The sequence below is a fragment of the Bombus affinis genome, chromosome 13 (genome assembly GCF_024516045.1).
Source record: "Bombus affinis isolate iyBomAffi1 chromosome 13, iyBomAffi1.2, whole genome shotgun sequence".
Taxonomy (NCBI): Eukaryota; Metazoa; Arthropoda; class Insecta; order Hymenoptera; family Apidae; genus Bombus; species Bombus affinis.
In genome coordinates, this window is record NC_066356.1 from 7376217 (window position 1) to 7396789 (window position 20573).

Consider the following 20573-nt stretch of genomic DNA (forward strand, 5'->3'; position numbering starts at 1 on the left):
TCTGTGGCCTGTAACTTATAACTTGTCAATTATAATTAACATTATTAGTCGATAAATTGTTGTGCAGGAGGAGTTAATATTTACCTCCTATCGTGATAACGAAGATTGACAGCAAGGGAGAAAATCGACGAAGCGATAGATTAGACCGTGTCCATCGTAATATCTCTATTTACTCCGGCATCCTAATTGTATTCGTAATCGCCGCAGTTTCCAAAATTCCATAGCCTATTGCTCGCTCAACGAGCCAAAGCTCTCGAGCAATAAAAAAGTCCGCGATTACCTTAAAAATCGTGAAAGACACTTGGCGGTCGGCGGGTTGGTCTGATTAATCGCGGTGGAAAGGGTGGCTCGGTCGAATATTCCGTGACATGACGGCTCGCGTCGTGTTTTCTCCTCAATTACGTCAATCCACTCACGACCCCCGCGTAACGGAGCGACTACTCGAATCGAAGCCCTCCGGTTCGGTCCTTAATCGGTCAAGTGATCGTAGACTCCGCCCGACAACCGGCTGCTCGGCTGGCTGACCGACGGTTAGACGAAGACAGAACGAGCAGAGGCAAGGGGTGTGCACCCTGGACTGGGTGAACGCCGGCGAAACGGAGGCAGAAAGAGAGAGAGAGGTCAGGAGAAATGGCTAATTCCGGATATTTATGTAGGGGGTAAAGTAGGGGTTGTTACGGGCCTCGAGATCGCCGCTATAACCCTGGAGAGCCAGAAGCGACCAACTGACCAGAAAATTAACCCTCCAGTCGATCGGATGGAGTCGAACCAGCGGAACAGGCCGATGCCTTGACTATCTCGCGTCAAGCCTTCGACTTTTTCCACTTTCCACGCGAAACCTCGTGGTCCCTTTGAATTATCGACCAAACCCCCCTTTTGGATGGCGGCAGCCTTCCTTCTGGTTCCGCTATCAGGCCATCGTTTGTCCGGCAAAATGCTATCGTGTCCCCCTTCCTGCCATGGGGACTCCTTCGACTCTACTGATTTCTTGATAGGCTGTTGGGGTGAGTGCGCTCGTCGAAACGTGGAAACGGCGCTTGTGGCTTTCGCTGTACGATTTTATAGAGCGAGAGAGAGAGAGAGAGAGAGATGAGTTTCGAGGAGTTCAAGATGCAGGAGAGTTTTGGGAGGATAGATTTCTCGGAAGTTTCTGTTGGTTATACGAATTGTTCTTGTTGAGAAGATAAATCGTTTTTCGATCAAGTTGTTGGTACTACTGCATTTATCGCGTTCGTTTAATCATCTTACTGATCGATACTGTTAGATTTTAGTAAAAAGTAAGATTTAGATCGGCAATGTTGTACGGTACGTTTCAGAACATTTTCTGAAACGTAATACTGTCAGTTAATACGACAGGAATTCACTGATTCTCCGCAATATTTATCAGGCTCGTGTCCAGACAAATGAATCGAACGAGCAGAAGTTCGATACTCTGAAGTTTTAGAGTATTAATTAGAATTTCAAGAACATAGAATTCATATGATCAACGTTTTACTGTACATATTTTATTCAATTCTTTATACCTTGGATTATTTAATTCTTATATATAATATTATATATTATATTAATTCTTATGTATTTGTGCATAAAGTATTATAAATATATTCGCAACTGATGATACCATTTTAGTAAAAATACTAGGATGTAACATACGAAATATTTCTTTTTGTTCCTGTTCCAGACCTTTTTTCCTATCGAATCTTGATATTCTTTTATAGATCGTTTGAAATAAATTTTCTAATTTTTTCTAATTTTCTGATTTTCGAAGTTTCTAATTTTCAAATGCACGCGTCTTCCTAGAAATCGCTGATTTCAGATTACTTTTAATAGCTTCAATAGCTAATAGATTTAAGATAGCTTCAAGGCACAGCTTGATTAAAATAAAGATCTTTATGATAGAAAAAAAACATGAACAAGTGGCAACTATCGCGTAGAAAATCGAACTAGTCACGGAACAGCGTATATAAGGCAAAACAGAATTCATTGAGACAAAAGGAAGAACAGAACGATTACTATCGAAAACCGAAGGAAAAGCAGACACGGGTTAATCGGAGGCAGACAGTGCGAATCAAGCGGATCGTTCGGATAAACCAAGGCGACTCGCGCGCAGACACGACCATGCCAGACCAGCGTTCCCCAATAAAAGTCAACAAAAGACTAACGATTCATTCGGCTAATGGAAAAGTCCGAAAACAGAAGCGTACCATCCACCCCCTCGCTTTGCCCCTTTTCTCGGCTGCCGCCCCTTGTCGCCCTCCACCCCGTTTCTACCGTTCATAATTAAGCAGACTTTTAGCAGATTAGATCCGCGATTTCGCGCACGCCTCGCTGGCCGTTCCGTAAGTTGTCACGACGAGAGCCGCGGATTCTTTTTCAATCTCGACGAAATACCATCGCACGATATTCGTTTATCTTCTTCTATCATCTTCACGCGAGTTTCTGCTTGTTATCTATTTCTTTCGAACCAGGGACTTTCCTTATTAAGGAATTTGGAGATTTTTCACATTTTTTTGTTGAAAAATTAAGGTATTTTTTTCAAGCAATTCGGCATATTCTTTTGTTAAAGAATTTGGCGATTTTCGTTCGTAAATAAAAATTTGATTATTTCGCGAGTTTCTCAGAAACTGGAAACACTTTTTAAAACGAGCAATATTTTGAACAATTCCTCGAATCTATCGGATTAAACATTGCCTAAGCCTTCTTCGATTATTTAATATTAAATTACTTTCTCTCAGCTATCGAGAAATATAAAAATCAGCGAAGATGAACTTCGTATCTTTCCCGTATCGCTGCTTCGAATTGATAGTGGCACAACGAGGAAAGAGTTCTACGCTATCAATGCCAAGCAACGATATGGTTCTCATATGTTAAACCCTACCACAATCTGCTTAAAAATTCCCGAAAAATCGCCCAATAATTCCACCGTCTCTTCGACGGGTCTCAAGACGTGTAGAACGTTCCATCCTCCGTCCTCTACCCCATAGAATTAATTACCGCTGCCTGGAAGAAGGGGCCATTTGAAGGAGGAACCAAATCTCGAAGAGGAGTTGTGGAATCGTTGTCCCGCAGTCGCGAGATCTGTCTTAGTCGACCTTAATCCGTTCGACTATCCGCTGTAAGACACTAGACGAGGAAGAGGAGCGAGAAGAAGAGGAAAGAAAGCAAGAAAAAGAGGCGTTTGCATCCCCTTAATCTGCCCTCGAGTTCTCTCGAAGCGAGCTAAGCCCCTTGTCGGCATATTGCGACGATTCGCGGCTATAAAAACGCGCGAGAGGGTCTCGCGAGAGGGTGTCGGCGAAACGAAAGGGGTTGTCGGCTTGGCCGAGTGACAAATGGCTCGGAATAATACCAGCCAGCCCGAACGAGTCGGCACCCAACGCCCAACATCCGCCGCGCTGGTTCCCCTCAAGCTCGTCTCGGAGGAACCGTGACTGGCCCTCCGGGGCTTACTCTGACAATATCGTTAAACGATCTTCTTTGTTTTCGTTCCGTTTCACCGACACCCTACACCCCGCCATCGATCTATAACCGTGTTGAATGCTGATGAACTTTCTTGTCTTTTGGAAATTGATTTCAGTCTTTGACGATAAATAGAGACTAGCGAACTTTGCGGATGTTTGGTATGTGAGAGGATGGTACACTAACTCTTTTTCGCTGTGGATTGAAAACCATAGCGCGCTGTGATAAATATGTTGCAAGATTTTAGAAAAGTTCATCTTGGATATAATTATTTACCTATTGTTAATTCTCGTGTTTCTCGTGTGATAGACTTTGAAATGGGAAATGCCATAATAGTTTATGTATCGCCGTGACGATTATAAAGTTTAACGATTTGTAAATATGAAAATGGGGAAGATAACTAGAAGTTGATTTCGCCTTCTAAGTATGTGCAAGTACCACTCACTGCCTACACACTGATCTGTTAATTAATTAAAAATTAAATTCAACAGTTAGAAGAATTTAAAAAATCGAAAAGGTAGATAAAATATCATATTTACTTAATTAGCAGAGTTTTCCAAGCAGAGAGTTGTATTTTGAAGATATTCTGAGACATTGGAGGATTTCTGAGCTGTGATCGAGATAGAGAGGATTTTTCAGTGGATCCATCCCTGCCGCATCACCGTTTTTTCATTAACTTCCCCTTAAAGAAATTCGATTCTTCGAGGGAAAGGGACAGAATGGACGATCCAGATTCGACTGCACGGCGGCTGGACGGAGGGGAAGAAGAGGTCGGCGAGGACACAAAGCTACTTTAAATAAAGGAACGCTCCATCCATTGAACCTATTGTCAACCTCTGACGTTGACTGAGCGAACGGCAGGTCCACAGAATCCATCATCTCCATAGAAAACCTTAATTATTTTCTGATGAAAGAAACCCTCTCTCTGCTTCGATTGCTCTTTTGCCTTCTTCTTCTCCTCCGCCCTTCCCTCTTCCTTTTTTCGTTCATCTTGAACTTGGAATCTCCCCGTTGAAGTATCGAATAAGTCATGAATTGTTTATAATATTATCTCACCTTGTATTTCTCTGCAGACGTCTCTTCGGTTGAAAATTCTTACAATTGCCTCTCTGACCGTCATAGAGAATCTAATTTGTCTTTTCTAAGATCTTCTGCACTTTTGAAAAATCAGCCTTATTATTCGAACTGGTCCACCAATTACTCTAAAAGTATTTTTCTGTTAACAGTAAATATAACTTTGTGTTCTTTTAATTCTATGTAATTATTTTCTTACCTCCTAAAAAAATTGTTTCCCTGTAGAAAATAATTCCACCGTTGAATTGATCTATAAACTACTGAGAAATATCAAAGGAAATTGTAAGATTGTCAAAGGGTAGAACTACGAAATTTGAAAATCGTAAAAGACAAGTCTGCACGTTAAACCGCGTAACTCATCAATTAACCAATATTATCAATCGCTGCATTACTATGCAAGATATCTTTAAAATTCCTTTTCTTCTTTAAAAACGCTGTTTCAGAAACCTATCTCTTCGATTCTTTCCTCAAATCCACCACAAAAGCTCCTCTAAGTCATACATCCATCAACGCGATAGTGGAACAACGTTGACTTTCCCTCGGCGATAAAAATTTCTCGGTGCAACATTTCCCGGATCCGGCCTTTGGATCGAAAGTTTGAGGTCCCATCGTGGCTCTGGAGTGTTCGCGGGTCGTGCGTAGGTGGCACGACAAAGCAGAGATGAAAGAGCGCTCAGCCCCTTTCCGGTGGCATTCAAATGTGGCCTTTCTAACCATGCAACCCCATATCTCCCGCATCCTTTCCCTTCTCTCGGTGGAAAACGTTTCGGGGAAAGCAGGGGCACGTCGACCAGCAACAGCAGCCCATCTCCACCGGTCCGCCAAACAAATGACGCTTGAAACAAACGAAAGACGGCGACGGCGTTTGTCTTTTGTCCGTGCTGGCACGCACGGAATCCAACCGTGCCTTCGCCGGAGGGGGCGGAGAATAAAAAAATATCGCCGCCGGATTTTTGTCTCGGTTAGCCAAACGATTCTGCTTAATGGTTCGCGCAAAGCTTTCCAAGAGGGAGATACCAGCCTATGGATTCTTCGATGCCATCCCCTTACGTTCGTGTTTCTAATTTTTGACGGAGCATTCGTGTGTTGCAGACGAAACGTGAGATTTTCAGGGAGAAGCGTGACTTCTCATTGAAACAATTTTTGGTCTTCTTTTTTTACCGTTAGAAATTTTTCTTGAAATCTCTTCTATGTGCGTTTCCAATGAAATCTGGATTTTTCAGGGAGAACAAGTTGTTTGTAACATACGGCTTACAACTAAACTTTCAGCGAATCTTTTCTATTTTGGTGATCCAGAAGTTATTTCTTCAATCTACTTTCTCAATCTTGACAGAGGATTTGTGTATCGATTCGCAGCACTCTGAGAATAACAGAGTTAATAAGTCAACATACACTGACCGTACTTTTCAATGTTAGGGAAAACCCTTTTTGAAGATAGAAAGAAAGATTGATTTCTTTTACTGCTATTCCAGTATATCTACTATAAATGTATATTCACAAATAAGAAACTACGAAACAGTTGATAGTAAATCTTTAAAGGTATTTTTATATAAAGTTGTCACTTTCAGGTCGTTTAGTTGTATCCAGAAAAGCCGCGAATTCAAGAACGAAGTTTCGTAGTAACAACGATTAACAAACGAAAGACTGAAATTTGCCTATTCGTTGGATAGTTAAGACGTCAGCCTGGAACGTCTTGGGTAGCAAAACGATCGGAGACGTTGATCGTTTGAGAAGGGTGAACGGAGACACCGTTCACAACGGGCTTCTCCCTTTCTTTCAATACCTTAATGTCAGCGAACGTTACGAGCTTTTGTCTCCGACTCCCCCGCCGCCGGTGCAAAGGGGTTTTCACCACCGCTTGAATCCTACTCGAGGATGAAGCTTTATTTAGCAGATGATATTTACGACTTCCAATCCCGCGCGACCCTCCCAACTTTTATATTGTCTTTGGCGAAGTTTCGACGCTGTTGCCTCGGTCCATCCCCCCATTTCTCTCGTTCATCGATTCGTCTTCGGGCTTCGATCCTTCTTTGTCCGACTTCGTGCTGCCTGACGATTCGACAGCTATGTCAGACTATGACGTGAAAATAGTCACACTTTTTGGATGGAAAAAAATTCGTACACTATGGAACTTTGCTGGAATATATACGTCAAAGGTTGAAGCATTCTGTGTTTTTTCACAATGGACGTTAGATCATTTTTCGAGTATTGGAGTGGAGTTGCACGATAACCGATTACAGTTTTAACTCTGTACACGCTTTTCAATACTTGAGAAATTTCTGTGATAGTTCTCCTAAGTTCGAAAGAGAGCTTGATACTTATTCTCTGGTACATTTTGAAACTGAACTATCTTTCAATAATGTTGAGGTTATTAGATGTATAAACAGAGAAACGCGTGGATAAATTGTAAAGTGGAAAATATATTTTAATACAGAAATGTAAGTATAAATAGGAATATAATTTGAGCTGGTTCAGTGTTACCCTATAACTGAAAACCCCGAAGCCATCGTCGCCTGTCTACTGTCGATGGTCTGCCTTCGTCCCAGTCTTTTGTCTATACGCTGCCGATGGCTTCAGTGCTTGAGAAAACTAGAGTTTTCTTAGAAGTAGTGATAATAAATAATAAATAAAGAATTAATTAACTGTTCGAGATTTATACAGTGAGAAATACAGGTAAGAAAAATTATCATACCAAATTAAGCTTAATTCGTTTAGAATTATTGTCTGAAGTAATAATTTTGAAAGCGAGAAACGTATTTGATTTTTAAACAAAATCTCCAATTTTTGATTCAACTATTATTCCTTCTTTATGCTTTTTATATTCTATATTTTTCTATTTCGTCGTGTTTCTGACGTTAGCAATTGATTGAAACCTTACTATTTCGATACGTTGTCAGCTAGCTAGTGAAAACGATGCGATGTCTCGAAAAAGCACGACAGAACCGTCATCCGATCCTCCATTTCCGTGAAGCGTTTCCAGCACTCGGGCTGGAAACAAATATGCGTGCACGTCTGTCTTATCGTCGAGCCACCCTTCATCCGAGATTGTCATCCGGGTTACGAGCAGCTGTAAACACCAGTAGCAAACATAATATAACGAACGCTTCGGGCTATGCGTGAAACAAACCTTCTCTCTTATAGTTATTCCTGCGTACGGATTAATCCCTTCCGAAAAAGGCTCCTGTGCCTTTCTGAACAATTGTCGATGAAACTTGTCGAAGATACTCCAATAACCTTCGTCTCTCGATCTGTAATACTTGAAAAATCACTTGAGGAGTTTTGACGAACGAAGAGAATAACATTTTAGACTAGCAATTATATAGTATTCAATTGTTTATATAGATTCTATAGTTGAAGTATTGGAAATATAGCGGAGAAATACACTATTCAAGAATTAGCTGGATGAATGGTACAGAATACATGATAGTAGTGGAATATAAAATTTATAGAATATATGTAGTGAGACGATTTTAGAAATGGAACACGCGTGAGATAGTGAGACGATTTTAGAAATGGAACACGCGTATTGTCGTTATTGATAAAATAATTAAAATAAAAGATCACGGAAGAAACGAGCAAAGTAAGTCATTGGTCCCTGTATCGCTTCATTAGTCATCTTTCTTGCTTCGTATGCTAGAAACGCGTATGTAGTAACAGACAGCATTAGTCAGACGCGCCATAAATCCTGAAACGAAGAAAAAACTCTATTAGTAACACGAATAGAAGAATTATTCGTATTTACTAGTTATCTTTCCTACCATTCATGATAGAAACTAATAAGTAGTAACATACTGTTCCGGTCAGACGCAGTACTAAGAAAATCTACCTTCCTAAAACGAATTAGAAACACGATAAACGCCGCGAATGGATAGGAAACTTTCAGAAGAAAAATCGTTTGCTAGCCATCTTTCCAACCACACGTGGTAGAAACTCGCAAGTAGTATCGTATAACACAGGGCAGGCGCGTTACACAGTAAATCTACCATACTAAAGCGAATTGAAAATACAACGGATAGCACAAATGGATAGAAAACTTCTACAAGAGGAATTATTCTGTAGCTATACTTGCAACCACGCGTGGTACGAAGAACTCGAAAGTAGTAACGGGCGGCACTGGTCAGGCACGATGCTTCGCCTACACTGAATCACTCTCTTTTAAACGAATTAAACGCACAACAAATGGTACGAATACGTATAAAACTTTTATAGGACCGTTTGCACTTTTACGCGCACTGTGGATGGTCGTAAGTCGTAAGTAGTAACAGGTGGCACTAATCAGACGCGTCACTTAATTTATTGGGTTCTGCAGAAAAACCGGACAATGAATCGACCTTTCCAAAATGAATTAAAAAGCAAGCATACAAACCCGAACAAGAAGAACGTGTTTGTACTTCTGATCTGTAAAACAAAGCTACATTTCTGCATTGTAAACGGAGAATGAATTAACAATCCTGGCAAATGAACAGCGAACCTATCGAAAAATCAACAGAACCGAATCCAAATTCCGGAACCTTTAACATTTCATACCGGATGGTAAAATCGCGTTGGAACGCTGATCCCTTTCTTGCTGAAACACCCACAGATCCCGCCACCCCCGATAAATTATATGTCGATAAATTAAAGCGTGCCGGACGTCCGCCGATAAAAATCGAAGATGCGAACCGACCAAGCCGATGGAGGAGAGAGCAAAAGGCCGGTGGTAACAGCGATTCATTTTTCATCGACCTAACCGAATTTGTCGAACTCGGGAGCCGCGCCAAGGGTGGGATCTAATTTCAGGGCCATTACGATGTATACGAGCTTCACCACCCTCCACCGACATACTCTATCCCCTGTGATCGCCGTGAACTATCATTTGTACGAATTACATCGACCTGCCTCCACTATATCTGCGATCGTTTATTATTATTAGCATCGAGCCAACGCGTCACGCTTCCGGGACCAGAGGATCGTCCATTAATCCTTCCGGAAATCTTTGAGGAAACTTGGAGATATAGGAAATCGAAGTTTCCTTATTATAATGCAGCTTTCGCGCAGGTGAAACGTACAAAATTATTGGCGTTGTTGGAATATGATACTTGGAAGACCACTGGAAAATATTTGGAAAATTATTGACCTTCTTGGAAAACAATTTTTAGAAGACTTTTGGGGAAAATATGTTCATGGTGATGTTGAAATACATCGAATTCGATAGTTTCGACGATATTCCGTCTTTTTATAAAGAATTTTTTATACGATGAAAGTATTCCGATATTCCGATATTCCGATATTTAAATATTAGGTCATAAATTATTAAAAGTATGTAAATATTAAGTAATATATAAAATACATATGTCTGTGTCTTTTTTTAATTAAGATAAATATACTTCCACGCGTCATTGGAATAGATTTAGTTTTAATGGAAATAATGTTTCGCTCAGATTGATGTACTAAAATTTATAAAATTTTCCAGGCTAGTACGATCGAAAGAAAATTTAGAAAACTAGCGGTAAACAGTACATTCATTGGTAGTATCCTTGGAAAATTCCATTTTTCTCATCTCTGTAGGGAATTTATCATCGTGTATCATATCAAACCTGAGATCCACATCGGCATTAATTTAAAAAATCAGCAAAGACTCGAGATCGAAAGGTCTGCCCTTTCACATTTCAGGAAAGTAGAGCATCCGGAAGAAAATAACTCCGGCGTGAATAAATGATAGGAGCCGAAAAAAGTTGGCGGGCATCCCTTCAGCCGGCCAGTTGGTTGTACGTTCGCGAGGAGGAGCTGTCCTTTTAATACTTTTTGTCCTTGCAAACCCAGCAGCAGCGCTCTCCTTGCCGTCAGAAGGGTGCATGTTCTTTTTCTTTTTCTCTTTCCCTCCTTCTTTCCTCTTTTTTTTTATCCCTTGCCTGTTCGTTCGTTGTCAGCCTCTCGCAGCCCGAGCACTTTAGATAATAAGGCCAGGATGCTCGGGCTCGGACGAAAGGGTAAATTGGGTATTCGTCCGAGGAATTATCTCTCTAATTTCTTTAACGTAGCAGTCTCTCACCTTGCTCTTATGTATGCGTATAATTTTCATCGTCGCGGATCGGGGCTTGCCTCGAATCCCCGCCATCGCCAGCCAACCCACCCAACGATGCTCTCTCCTCAGGATGAAAGGGTTCATCTACCTGATGGAAAAGATCAGAAGAAGTCGAGAAGCCGCGTTAAATAATTCCTGATCCCTCCTTCGCTGACCCTTCCTGTACGCCTTTTGCACCCTTTAATCAGGCGCAACTGTCTCGTCTGCATCACTACCGATCGGAAATCTTTAGCCGTCTTGAAAATGTATGAGGTACTGCGATTAGAAGAACTGATGGCTAATCGATTCTGTCTTGATCAGTTTTAGCTAGATAGTTTTAGCTAGATTTTAATAGTGGTGGATCGCTTCAGTATATAGTTTATATAAAGTTAAATATCGAAATCAGTGGAAATGAACAAATTAATCAATTTTAGGTTAATATTAACATTGCTAGGATCCTCCAACTTTTATATTTTATTCTTGCTACTGTTTCAGCCAGTAAAAAGAATTTCTGATATTTTAAGAAACTGAAGGTGAAATTGAACCGAGTAATCGTGCACATTTTTCATATTTTGTCTAAACTGTAAAAATATTTCTTAACGTTAATAAAACAGAATTCAGTCGAAAATGACAGAGAGAACGAAGCAGAGTTATGACGATTAAAATAACTAATACATACAGAGTTACTAGTGTTGACCATTAGCAAGTATTAACCGAGGAATACATGCAATTTAAATATCATAATCTACATAAAATCCTAATATTCTGTTAGAAATAAAAGATATCCTAATGCAACTAAACAACGGATCTACGTACAACTTGAATTGCACGCTCTACAACAAACAGTATCTCTCGAATGCCCAGATACCGACCAATTTATCAAAGTCTCCCAACTTTCGTCACCTCGTCGCATTTTACCGTATACAATCCACAAAAGGCTCATTGCCAGTAGCTACAGTCTTCCATATGGAACAAAGACAAAGTTTAGTACCTCTGAAGCGGAAAACCCTGACCAGTCACGGTTTCTCTCGTCTGGATCGAGATCGGTGAAAGAGAGCCGGCCGAGAGCCGCAGGCGGCCACACCGCGATTGAAAGAACGGCCCCAATCATCGACTCTGGAAATGCATTTTCCGTCTCTCTGGCTTCTGTGCCCGACGCCGTGGCGGCGGTTTTCGGGCATAGCTTCATACGGGCTAGCTCCGGTCCGCACACCGGGCAAGAGGAGAGGGCCAGTCTTTGTCGCTATTTCGGGGGGATGAACGAGCCGGGGACACGAATACGTGTTCGATCGATGAATCACTCGGCGTGCACCGTTGACGTTGACGCGGAACGAGAGCGCGACACGCAAACACACAGAGTGAAAGGGAAAGAGAGCGAGAGAGGGAGATCGAGCACTCGTGACGAACGATGCAGCAGCACCAAACCGGTAGCTGAAGGAGAAAGAGAGAAAGAGAGAGAGAGAGAGAGAGGAAGGAAGAGGAGCAGAGCTACTAGTGGGTGGTAGTAGAACGGGGGGACGGGTTAGAGGGGGTTGGATGCACCCTCTCTGGTGTATGTACGGTGGCAGCTCACCGGTTGCGGGTGTGGAGTATGCAGGTGCGGGTGTATTAAAAAGCGGGGGTGGCTGCGGTCGCGTACCAATCACCCGACGGGGATGAGGGGGTGGCTCCGTGAGCGAGAGGGGGATCGAAAGGTGGTCTGGTCCGGCTCGATGGACGGGGTAGGCACGGCAGAGAGAAGGATCATACAGAGAGACGGTTTGTTCCGAGAGAGAGAACACGCCCGTGCCACGCAACCCCCGTGAAATTTTAATCGTGTCGTCATTGGGGTAGTTTGTTACGATAACCCGACCAGCATGGACGTGTACGCTAGGGTCTTTCGACGAAGGGAGAAAAAAGAAAAAAAAAAGAAATAAAACATCCTGAAAAGATCGAGAGAAGAGGACCCGAGTTTCTGTATTAGTCTCTTTTTACAGATGGATGGAAAAACGTTGAGACTGTGTCATAGCTTTCGGGAATGTGGTAGAAATTTTCGAAGGTAAGATTTCTTTTTACATAAAATTCTCGTTTCTTACGTTCAATATTACGCGTTAAATATCGTTTAAGAGATTTTGTAAAGAAATCTGTATCACGTATCTCTATGATACTCGCGTCATTTTTATGTGTGCATATAATTTACACTTCTTATTCATTAATGGGACTTCATCCTATATGTGAAATAAATAATGTGGAATATAGAAACCATTGCTGGGTGTCCAAATTATTTCATCATGCATACATAGCAATTATTTAATGTAATTCATTTATTATTAACCCATGTCACAGAGCCAAATTCGTCAGGAAATTCCTTTTATGAAAGAATATTCGCATATTTCCATAATCAGGTAATTCGCTCAACTTCAATGTTACTGGAAATTTCTATAGACTCATCCCCAACCATATTACTCGATTTGCAGATAAAAATTCAAAATATTTGATAAAATAATCAGACCATAAGATGCATACAATGCATAAACATGTAGATAAAAATACGAACTATAACCAAGGAATAGGAAGGCGAGACACAAATATGTATAATACCTTGGCAATTCGTAAAATTTTATATACATGTATATGTATGTAGGATTCTGTCAAAAATACGTCATACTTTTATATGCATTACAACATAAGTAATACAGCGTGCAAATAGTACGGTAAATAATAAGTGCATTAAAACACGAAGAATCTATATTAAAACCCAAAGTTAAAAAGCTGGATGGTCCTAATTCGATGGCCAATTGACTATTGAAAACTAAGTAACTCTAATGACTTTTCACCGTTCCATTTCGAATCTCCGTGCTATTTTTATCAGGCTCGTTGCGGATATTTACCTGTATCGTAATTAGCAACGTGGACGAGCGACGTTTTCATCGTTTGGAAACGCGTCGCTGCACCAACGCCGCTCACGGTTGAATACATCGTTTGAAAGATTCATGGCAATGCGGTGTGCCGGGCATTATTGCTCATTTGATCGGGCGGCGCATCCGAAAATAATGTAGAAAATTGTTTTGCGGTCTTTTTATCTCGATTTCAACCACGTGACACATACACAGAGAGAGAGACGAGGGTTGGAAGCGAAGGGCGTGTTGGTGAATGTTGAGGCTATGTGCAGAGAGAGAGACAGAAACAGAGAAAGAGAGAGAGGAAGAGAGAGAGGGTGAGAGAGAGGAAGGGGTCGCTTTGTGTGTCCCATCAATCACGCGGACCTTTTCACCGAGCGGATATCGGGCCTGGCCGTTTTTGCGTGCGGTGCATCCCGCTCGATTGCAATCGTGGCGAATTATTGAATCTGCTGCATATCTCGTCCGTCCGGATTAGGTTGGGTTAGTTGGCGCGCGTCCGCGACTTCGCCGATTTTGCCCCCGCGAATCGGCCAATTCTCACCCTTCCACTGGAAAGGATATCGATCCGCGAAACGTGACGGGTGTTTGCGAAATTTTCCTGTCCTAATCAAGAATCTTCCAATAAATCGATAGAGTTTCCAAGCGACCCGGTTCGTTTTCCTTTCCTCGAGTTTTCGAAGAGTTCGAATTTTTAAAATTTCCTCTGTGATGGAACTAACGAATTTTCTCTATCCCAAAACCTCGTGAAAGTAAAGACATTTGTTAAAACTTACTAGGAACCAATTATCCTTTCCTCCTCTGTTTAAGTTTCAGAGGAATTCGAGATGTTTTAAAGCTCTGAAAGTTTCCTTCGTAATACTGCGTAAGAAATGTTAACAGAAACTAATTTTTATAGAACACTGTGTCCTACGAATGGTAATTGTCAAAGACGTTTTAAAAGTAATCTCTAAAAAGTAAACAGATTTCCTATGTTCCAAACCTTCGCCGAGACAAGAAAATATTTAAGAAGTTAATAAATACGAACTGTTATGGAACGTTGTTCCTTTCTAGCAAAACGGTCCTATAATAATAAAAATCACAATCTCAAATTTAAAAAATGTATCTTGTAAAATCAACGAGTTATTACGTAAAATATCAGAGCTTAACAGATAAAAGCAGTACTTACTATTTGAAGACCAGGCCAGGCTGGTGTCGAAGAGAATGCTGCGTAAGAAGATGGTCATTCATGGAACGGATGATATTACTTTATTTGATGATGTACTTAAACAGTGAAAGAAACTCATCGTCGAGGCCAGTCACATCGACTCATACTTGATCTTCGTTACGTACACTTTCTGACGGTCGATTAATGTCTCTCATAAAAAGAGGCGAAGAAACAAAAAGGAGATGGGGTAGCCTAGAGGCACGTGACTCTGGCCTGGACTTTTTAGTCAGTGATATTTACAATGTCACGGATTCCCAGTTACCGCGACGAGAAAGAATCGAACGATACCTATCACACACAGACCTTGATAATAACCTAACTCGTCGGAGTTGAAGTTTCGCGAGATTCTATCAACCTTGTGTCCATTGAAACGAAAATCAGGACTGGTGTGATAAAGATCGTTCGAAAAAATCGATTAATCTCACTCGAAATGACAACGGGTAGCGTTTCACACGTACGTGAAATAGTAACCTAAATAATAATTGGACGCCGCTTATATATTTACATACTATACGAACGTAAACCCTGGTTAGTCCTCGAGTCCATGATAATTCCTGGTTCCAGGACCAGGCTCTGAGCTTTCCACGAACCTTGTTCAGGCTCATCTACATCGATACAAATCTCTCTTATAATCACCTGGCCGTACAACTGTCTAATATTAAAACAGACCCTAAATTAATCGAGGCAGATCTGGTTGAAATTTACAACAAGACCATCACGTAAAATTTCGATATTTATCTATCGAATGAAGAATATCCTCGTTTAATACGGTCTCCAGACTTGTCTAGGCTTAGGGCTTCTCTCTCTTCTGCTTCGCACGCCTTCCCTCTCCACGTCGGTGTCGTCTTCTTTCTTCCTGGTGGTGAGATCTTGTCCTACGTTCTCTTTATCCTGTCCTTTCTTTGTACTGAGATCTACAGTGCCTTCCAGACGAATCTTCAAATCTCTGCGAGGAATCTCATCGTTCGTGATCTCTTGATCGTTCGAATTTTCTATACTAGGTCTTAGGTGAACAGAAGCATCTTGAAATGTGACGTCAGTAGTGTCTTCCAGATCGCTTCTAATGGGAGAGATCCTTGGAGAATCCTGTTCCGGAAGAGACTCGTCGCTCCTCACGCGATCTCTGTTTGCATCATTCTCGTTCCTATCGTCCACTTCTATGCTTCCGTCAGGACTGTCCAGACCTGATCTACGAAGAACATCTTGATCGTCGTCTCGACGGTTTCCTTCCTTCAACGCGGATTCTGGACTGCTACTGCTGCCACGAAGTTTCCTCATTTCTTCCACTCGCGCCTGGTCAGGTCTCTGGAGCCGTTGCTGGGCCATTCTTAACGCTAGAGCGTGCCATTCCGGCTCTAAGACGTACTGCTGCGTGTGGTAGAGTGGATTGTAGAGCCAAGAGGATTGTGGCAGCAACGGGGCGAATATCGATCCGAAGATAGACCCTGTGGCCCCCAGAAGATGAAGACCTATCATTAAAGTGATTATATCAGTTCTATGAATTCTTCATTTTTTCTTAATTTACTGACATAAATTAGAGATTGAAGTTCAGGAATAAAATCTAAATTAGAGATCGAAGTTTTGAGTTTTGTAAATATATTTTAATAGGCACTTGTGTAAAACAGATCAAATCGCCTTCGGCATGTTGCTCTTTTCATACTTTTATGATGGAAGGCTTGTTGTTAAATCCGAACTCTTTATTATATTACTATATAATTGACATATTTTTGGTTGTTCGAGTTTCGATCGTATCTTTAATAATACGTTGCGTTTTAAGGCAGACCTTTCTAGTTGTACCTTGAAGAAGTAATTTGGAATGTTCACCAAACTCAACTTCTTCTAGTCTGCTAAGTGAACTGAAACATTCGAAAATACGATCGAAGCCCGAAAATCCACCAATGTGCCATCACCGTGATCGCCTAATCATCGTGAAAGTTCAAAATCTAGAACTATATGACTTTTTATTTATTCCCTGTTTATTAGCGATCTAACCGCACCATGCAAACTGAGGGTTAAAAAAATAATTTTCGTTAGTTTTATAATGTTAATTTAAAGATTTGGTAGAAGTGAATCGATACCTTGAAAATGTGAATGATGTCCAGAGGGGCTAGGCGTAGTAGTGGTGGTGGTAGGTTCCGCCGGAGGCGTCGGTGCCGCAACAGTAGCCGTCGTGAGTAATCCAGGTCCAGGATTACCAGGTGACGTGGTCGGGGTCACCTCCCTGACGGACACGCTGATTGGACCCAAATCATTCCTGGACGGTTCTTTAAGAAACCCATTGACCAATCAGTTTTCATCTCTTTGCCAAACATTTATAAATCATCTGACACTATTACCAAGGTCTGATATCCTTTTTACAGATCGTACAGACAAGATCATTGGAAGGAATAATTTGATTAAATCTAATTCTTTCTATCATTTGAGCGTAATTATTTTTTTTTTTTTTTTTTTTGCAGCATGTCGTGGCCTTTTAAGTAAACTACGGATGTTTATGCAAATTTATAAATTTATCATCTTATACAAGGATTTATACGAGCTGTCCAAAAAAAGTCAAATAATTGATATAATCGATATTAATATAAACTATTACGAATAATCATACAAAATATATAATGAATGATCTCATCATCCATATAGTTTACCAAAATCATTGAAATCCTGAAAAGTCTTTAAAAATACCCTTTAGAATGCTAGAATACTAGAATTGATCGTTTAAATCGCGTTGCTAATTTCTATCTAAATTGAAAAGACACGCAGGCAAAGATAGTTCGTTTAAAAATCAGGATCACACAGATGAAACTATCTTCTAATTATTTCGCGCAGTATATTTTTGTACATTACGCGTTGTCGCGTTAAATATTCCATAAATGTATAAAGACGCGCTTTATATTTTCTCATATTATGTGCATCGCTGCAGCTTGCAACAATCCACAAACACACAAAGATCCGCAGTTTATTTATAAGACGATAAAGTTAAAAACGGCTTACCAGAGTTAGGTCCAGGAAGTCTAGGAGATCTTTGCTCGATGCTGTGGTGGAAGGGATTGAAGGCCGACGCACCAGCTGCCGGAGGATGTGTATGCGAATGGTGACCGGGAGGCGGCGGAAGACAGTGCGGCGGAAGAGAGCCCCGAGGTAATCCACCCCACCCTTGGCTGGCTCCTTGCTCCAGACCCAGGTGTTGCAAGCCTGTGCAATCCAAGAGATCTAAAATAATGTCTGTCAGTCGCTTGGCTTTTTGGCCAGCGCCTTGGCCACCGTTTCTTCGATCGATAAAGGCCAAACTTCTTCTCAAAACGAGAAAAAGCTGTTTTCCTTTTTTTGTAAATTATTCTTCAATTTTGTAATTTTCCAGACGTATCTGGCTGTGTAATAAATTCATTCATATTTCTTTAGACGATCCTGAGAAAACGTATCTATATATTATTTTGTTCTATTATCCTCTGCAAGTAGATTAAACGAGTTATAAACTGCGCTCATTTTAGCTCGCAAAGATTTTGTCCTTTTACGAATAGAATTCAATATACGTATTTTGGTATTCTTTAAATTATTCGACGATTATTCGCGAACAAAATTTCTGCAAATATTAGAACAATTGATGTTCCGATATTTATAGTACAGTAAATATTCCGTTGTTATAATTTGGAACATTGTAAACGTGCACTGTGTACCACGAAGAAGATCCAACGATATGTATACTAAAAAACAATTCTTTTACTAAACATTCATAACGTTCGTCTTTCTCTCATTACAGTTATTAAATGATACAATTGTGCACATTACATATGTTCGTATTATCATATGTTCATATTATCACATGTTCGTAGGCCGCGGCTAAAAATATAGATCAGGGAGTGAACGAATTTATTACGCAACATAATTACCATGTTATACTTTTTATTTTCAAACGATATCAATTAAAGGTTTTTGTATTTTCAAAGAGTCAATTTCGCATCCAATAAAAAATCGAACGCCACGTTTAAAAGGAATCAATCTTGGCCCAGGATGAATATAGAACGTGAGGAACGACCGCAATAAATAGCAACGAGACTGAAAAAGAAACGCACTCTGGAGGAGATGTGGAAATGTTATATAATGTCAGGCGGATAAACGATCGCCGGATGACAGATAGAGGTACAGAAACGCTTCTCTTTGACGTAGCGAACGTTTGACGTGGATGGACAGTTAAATTTATCCAACAGAGAATAGAGAAACGATCGATCACCTTTCTTTTTTATTTCAATTCTAGCCGATACCGGGCGACCATGGGAATCGTTCACATATGCAGCTATACAATTAAATTCAGGACATCACAAAGCTTAACCTGTTCCAACGCAATTACCCTTCCCCCAAACGTCCATTTCCTTCTTCTTAAACAGACGAAAACCAAGATTTAAAAAAAGAAGAAATTAATCCTAATTAAATCCATTACATCGTATCATCGAAAAACTCATCCCCCGGGGGATATAAAAATAGATAAATATTCGATCTTGGAACTAACACGATAAAAACGAGGAAAAGTGGAAGCGTTAACAGAAACGATCGAGTAAAGAAGTTAGGAAACCGCGGCGGAACGAGTTGTAGCTCGCGAGCAGTGGTGGCGGACGTTTGGGGGTGGAAAGGAGTAAAAGTGAAGCCCGTAGTCATCGGTATGGTATCGGTTTTTCGAAACACCTTGATCAATAGCAGATTATACCGTCATCTGTGCGGGGCAGTTTAAAAATTCCGTGAAAGCTCCGAAGCCACCGGCTTCAGGGGTAGGGATCACAACGGGGGTGACAAGTAGGGGAAGTCTGTTAAAGAGTGGGGAGGATTGTCTGGTCACTGGAACGTGGGCGTGGCGTACATAGCTCGCGACCATCGCTATTGGCTGCCATTGAATCCCCTCCAACAGTTGTATGCTTGGTAGAAGGGATGGAAAAAGCTCGGTAGGGGTTGAAGGGGTGATTTTTAAGCTCTCTTTAAGCCGAGCTTGCCAGAGAGGACACCACTATCTCGCGTTCTACCACATCGTCGTGGAACTACGAGCAACCCAGCTGGAAACTCACAGAGGAAAAGAGAGACAGAGAGACAGAGAGAGGGGATGGAAGGTTGTAGGATGCAGCTACTTTATGAGGGGATTAAGAAAACGATAAGAGGCGCGCGAAAGCTACGCTGTGAGCGAGCTTAAGGAGGCCAAGGGTTTCCTGTACCTGATGCGCCGTAAGTGACGACTTTGCTTGCCTATTCTCTGAAAATCCACCCTCGAGTCTTCGCACAGGAATTCATATTTATTTTAAACGAAGATATCCTTAAACCTTCGAACGTATTAATAGAAACTTTCATACCGAGGAATGTATTTCTGTATGCGAAATGGTTCCAAAATCATATACTTGGGAGTTTGTAAACTTTTATACTTGAAATTTTCCAAATCTTTATATTCTTTATATTTTCCTAATCTTCTATGTTCGAGACTCCGCAAAATTTTATTTTTTTTTTATATTTGAGAGTGCAAAATTTTATACTCGAAAGTTCCCAAATTTTTATTTGTGACACTTTGGAAGATTTCGTATTTGAAAACTCGCAAAATCCTCTCATCCCTTAGAATTAAGGGAATTTCGGTTCTCCTAATCGCTGATAGAACGGAACTGGAGAGTTTCGGTATTTGACAGCGGCGCGTATCTGTTTCAACCAGCTCGTAACATACTTTCAATTTAATAAACCCCCAAAACGGCTGGCACCCTTTTCGAAGGGGGAGAGAGTTCGCGTGCCAGGTTGGAGGGTGGCGGGCGATAATTCCGAAAACAAATGAAGACTAATGAGGGGAGAAGCCAGGCGAGAGCCTCTGAAAGAGTCGGAGGGAAAGAGACACAACCACGCCAGAGAGCTGAAAGGGTTCAAGGAGCCGCTACCCTTTAAGGGGTGAGAAATG

At 41.0% G+C, this 20573-nt stretch overlaps 1 protein-coding gene and 1 long non-coding RNA gene across 4 annotated transcripts in view; one reads left to right on the top strand and one right to left on the bottom strand.

Moving 5' to 3' along the window:
* Nucleotides 1-20573, top strand: part of LOC126922972 (uncharacterized) — a 299653-nt gene that overhangs the window by 183050 nt on the left and 96030 nt on the right. The gene's annotated exons all lie outside the window — the stretch shown is intronic.
* The window catches only part of LOC126922909 (uncharacterized), a 34915-nt gene continuing 29026 nt past the window's right edge, over nucleotides 14685-20573 (bottom strand). For all 3 annotated transcript variants that reach the window (XM_050735851.1, XM_050735853.1, XM_050735852.1), the window contains 3 exons: nucleotides 17651-17851; nucleotides 16741-16926; nucleotides 14685-16131 (listed from right to left, as the gene is read on the bottom strand). In XM_050735851.1, the coding sequence (XP_050591808.1) occupies nucleotides 15425-16131; nucleotides 16741-16926; nucleotides 17651-17851 (1094 nt within the window). In that variant the 3' untranslated portion in view covers nucleotides 14685-15424. The remainder of the gene's footprint in view (nucleotides 16132-16740; nucleotides 16927-17650; nucleotides 17852-20573) is intronic.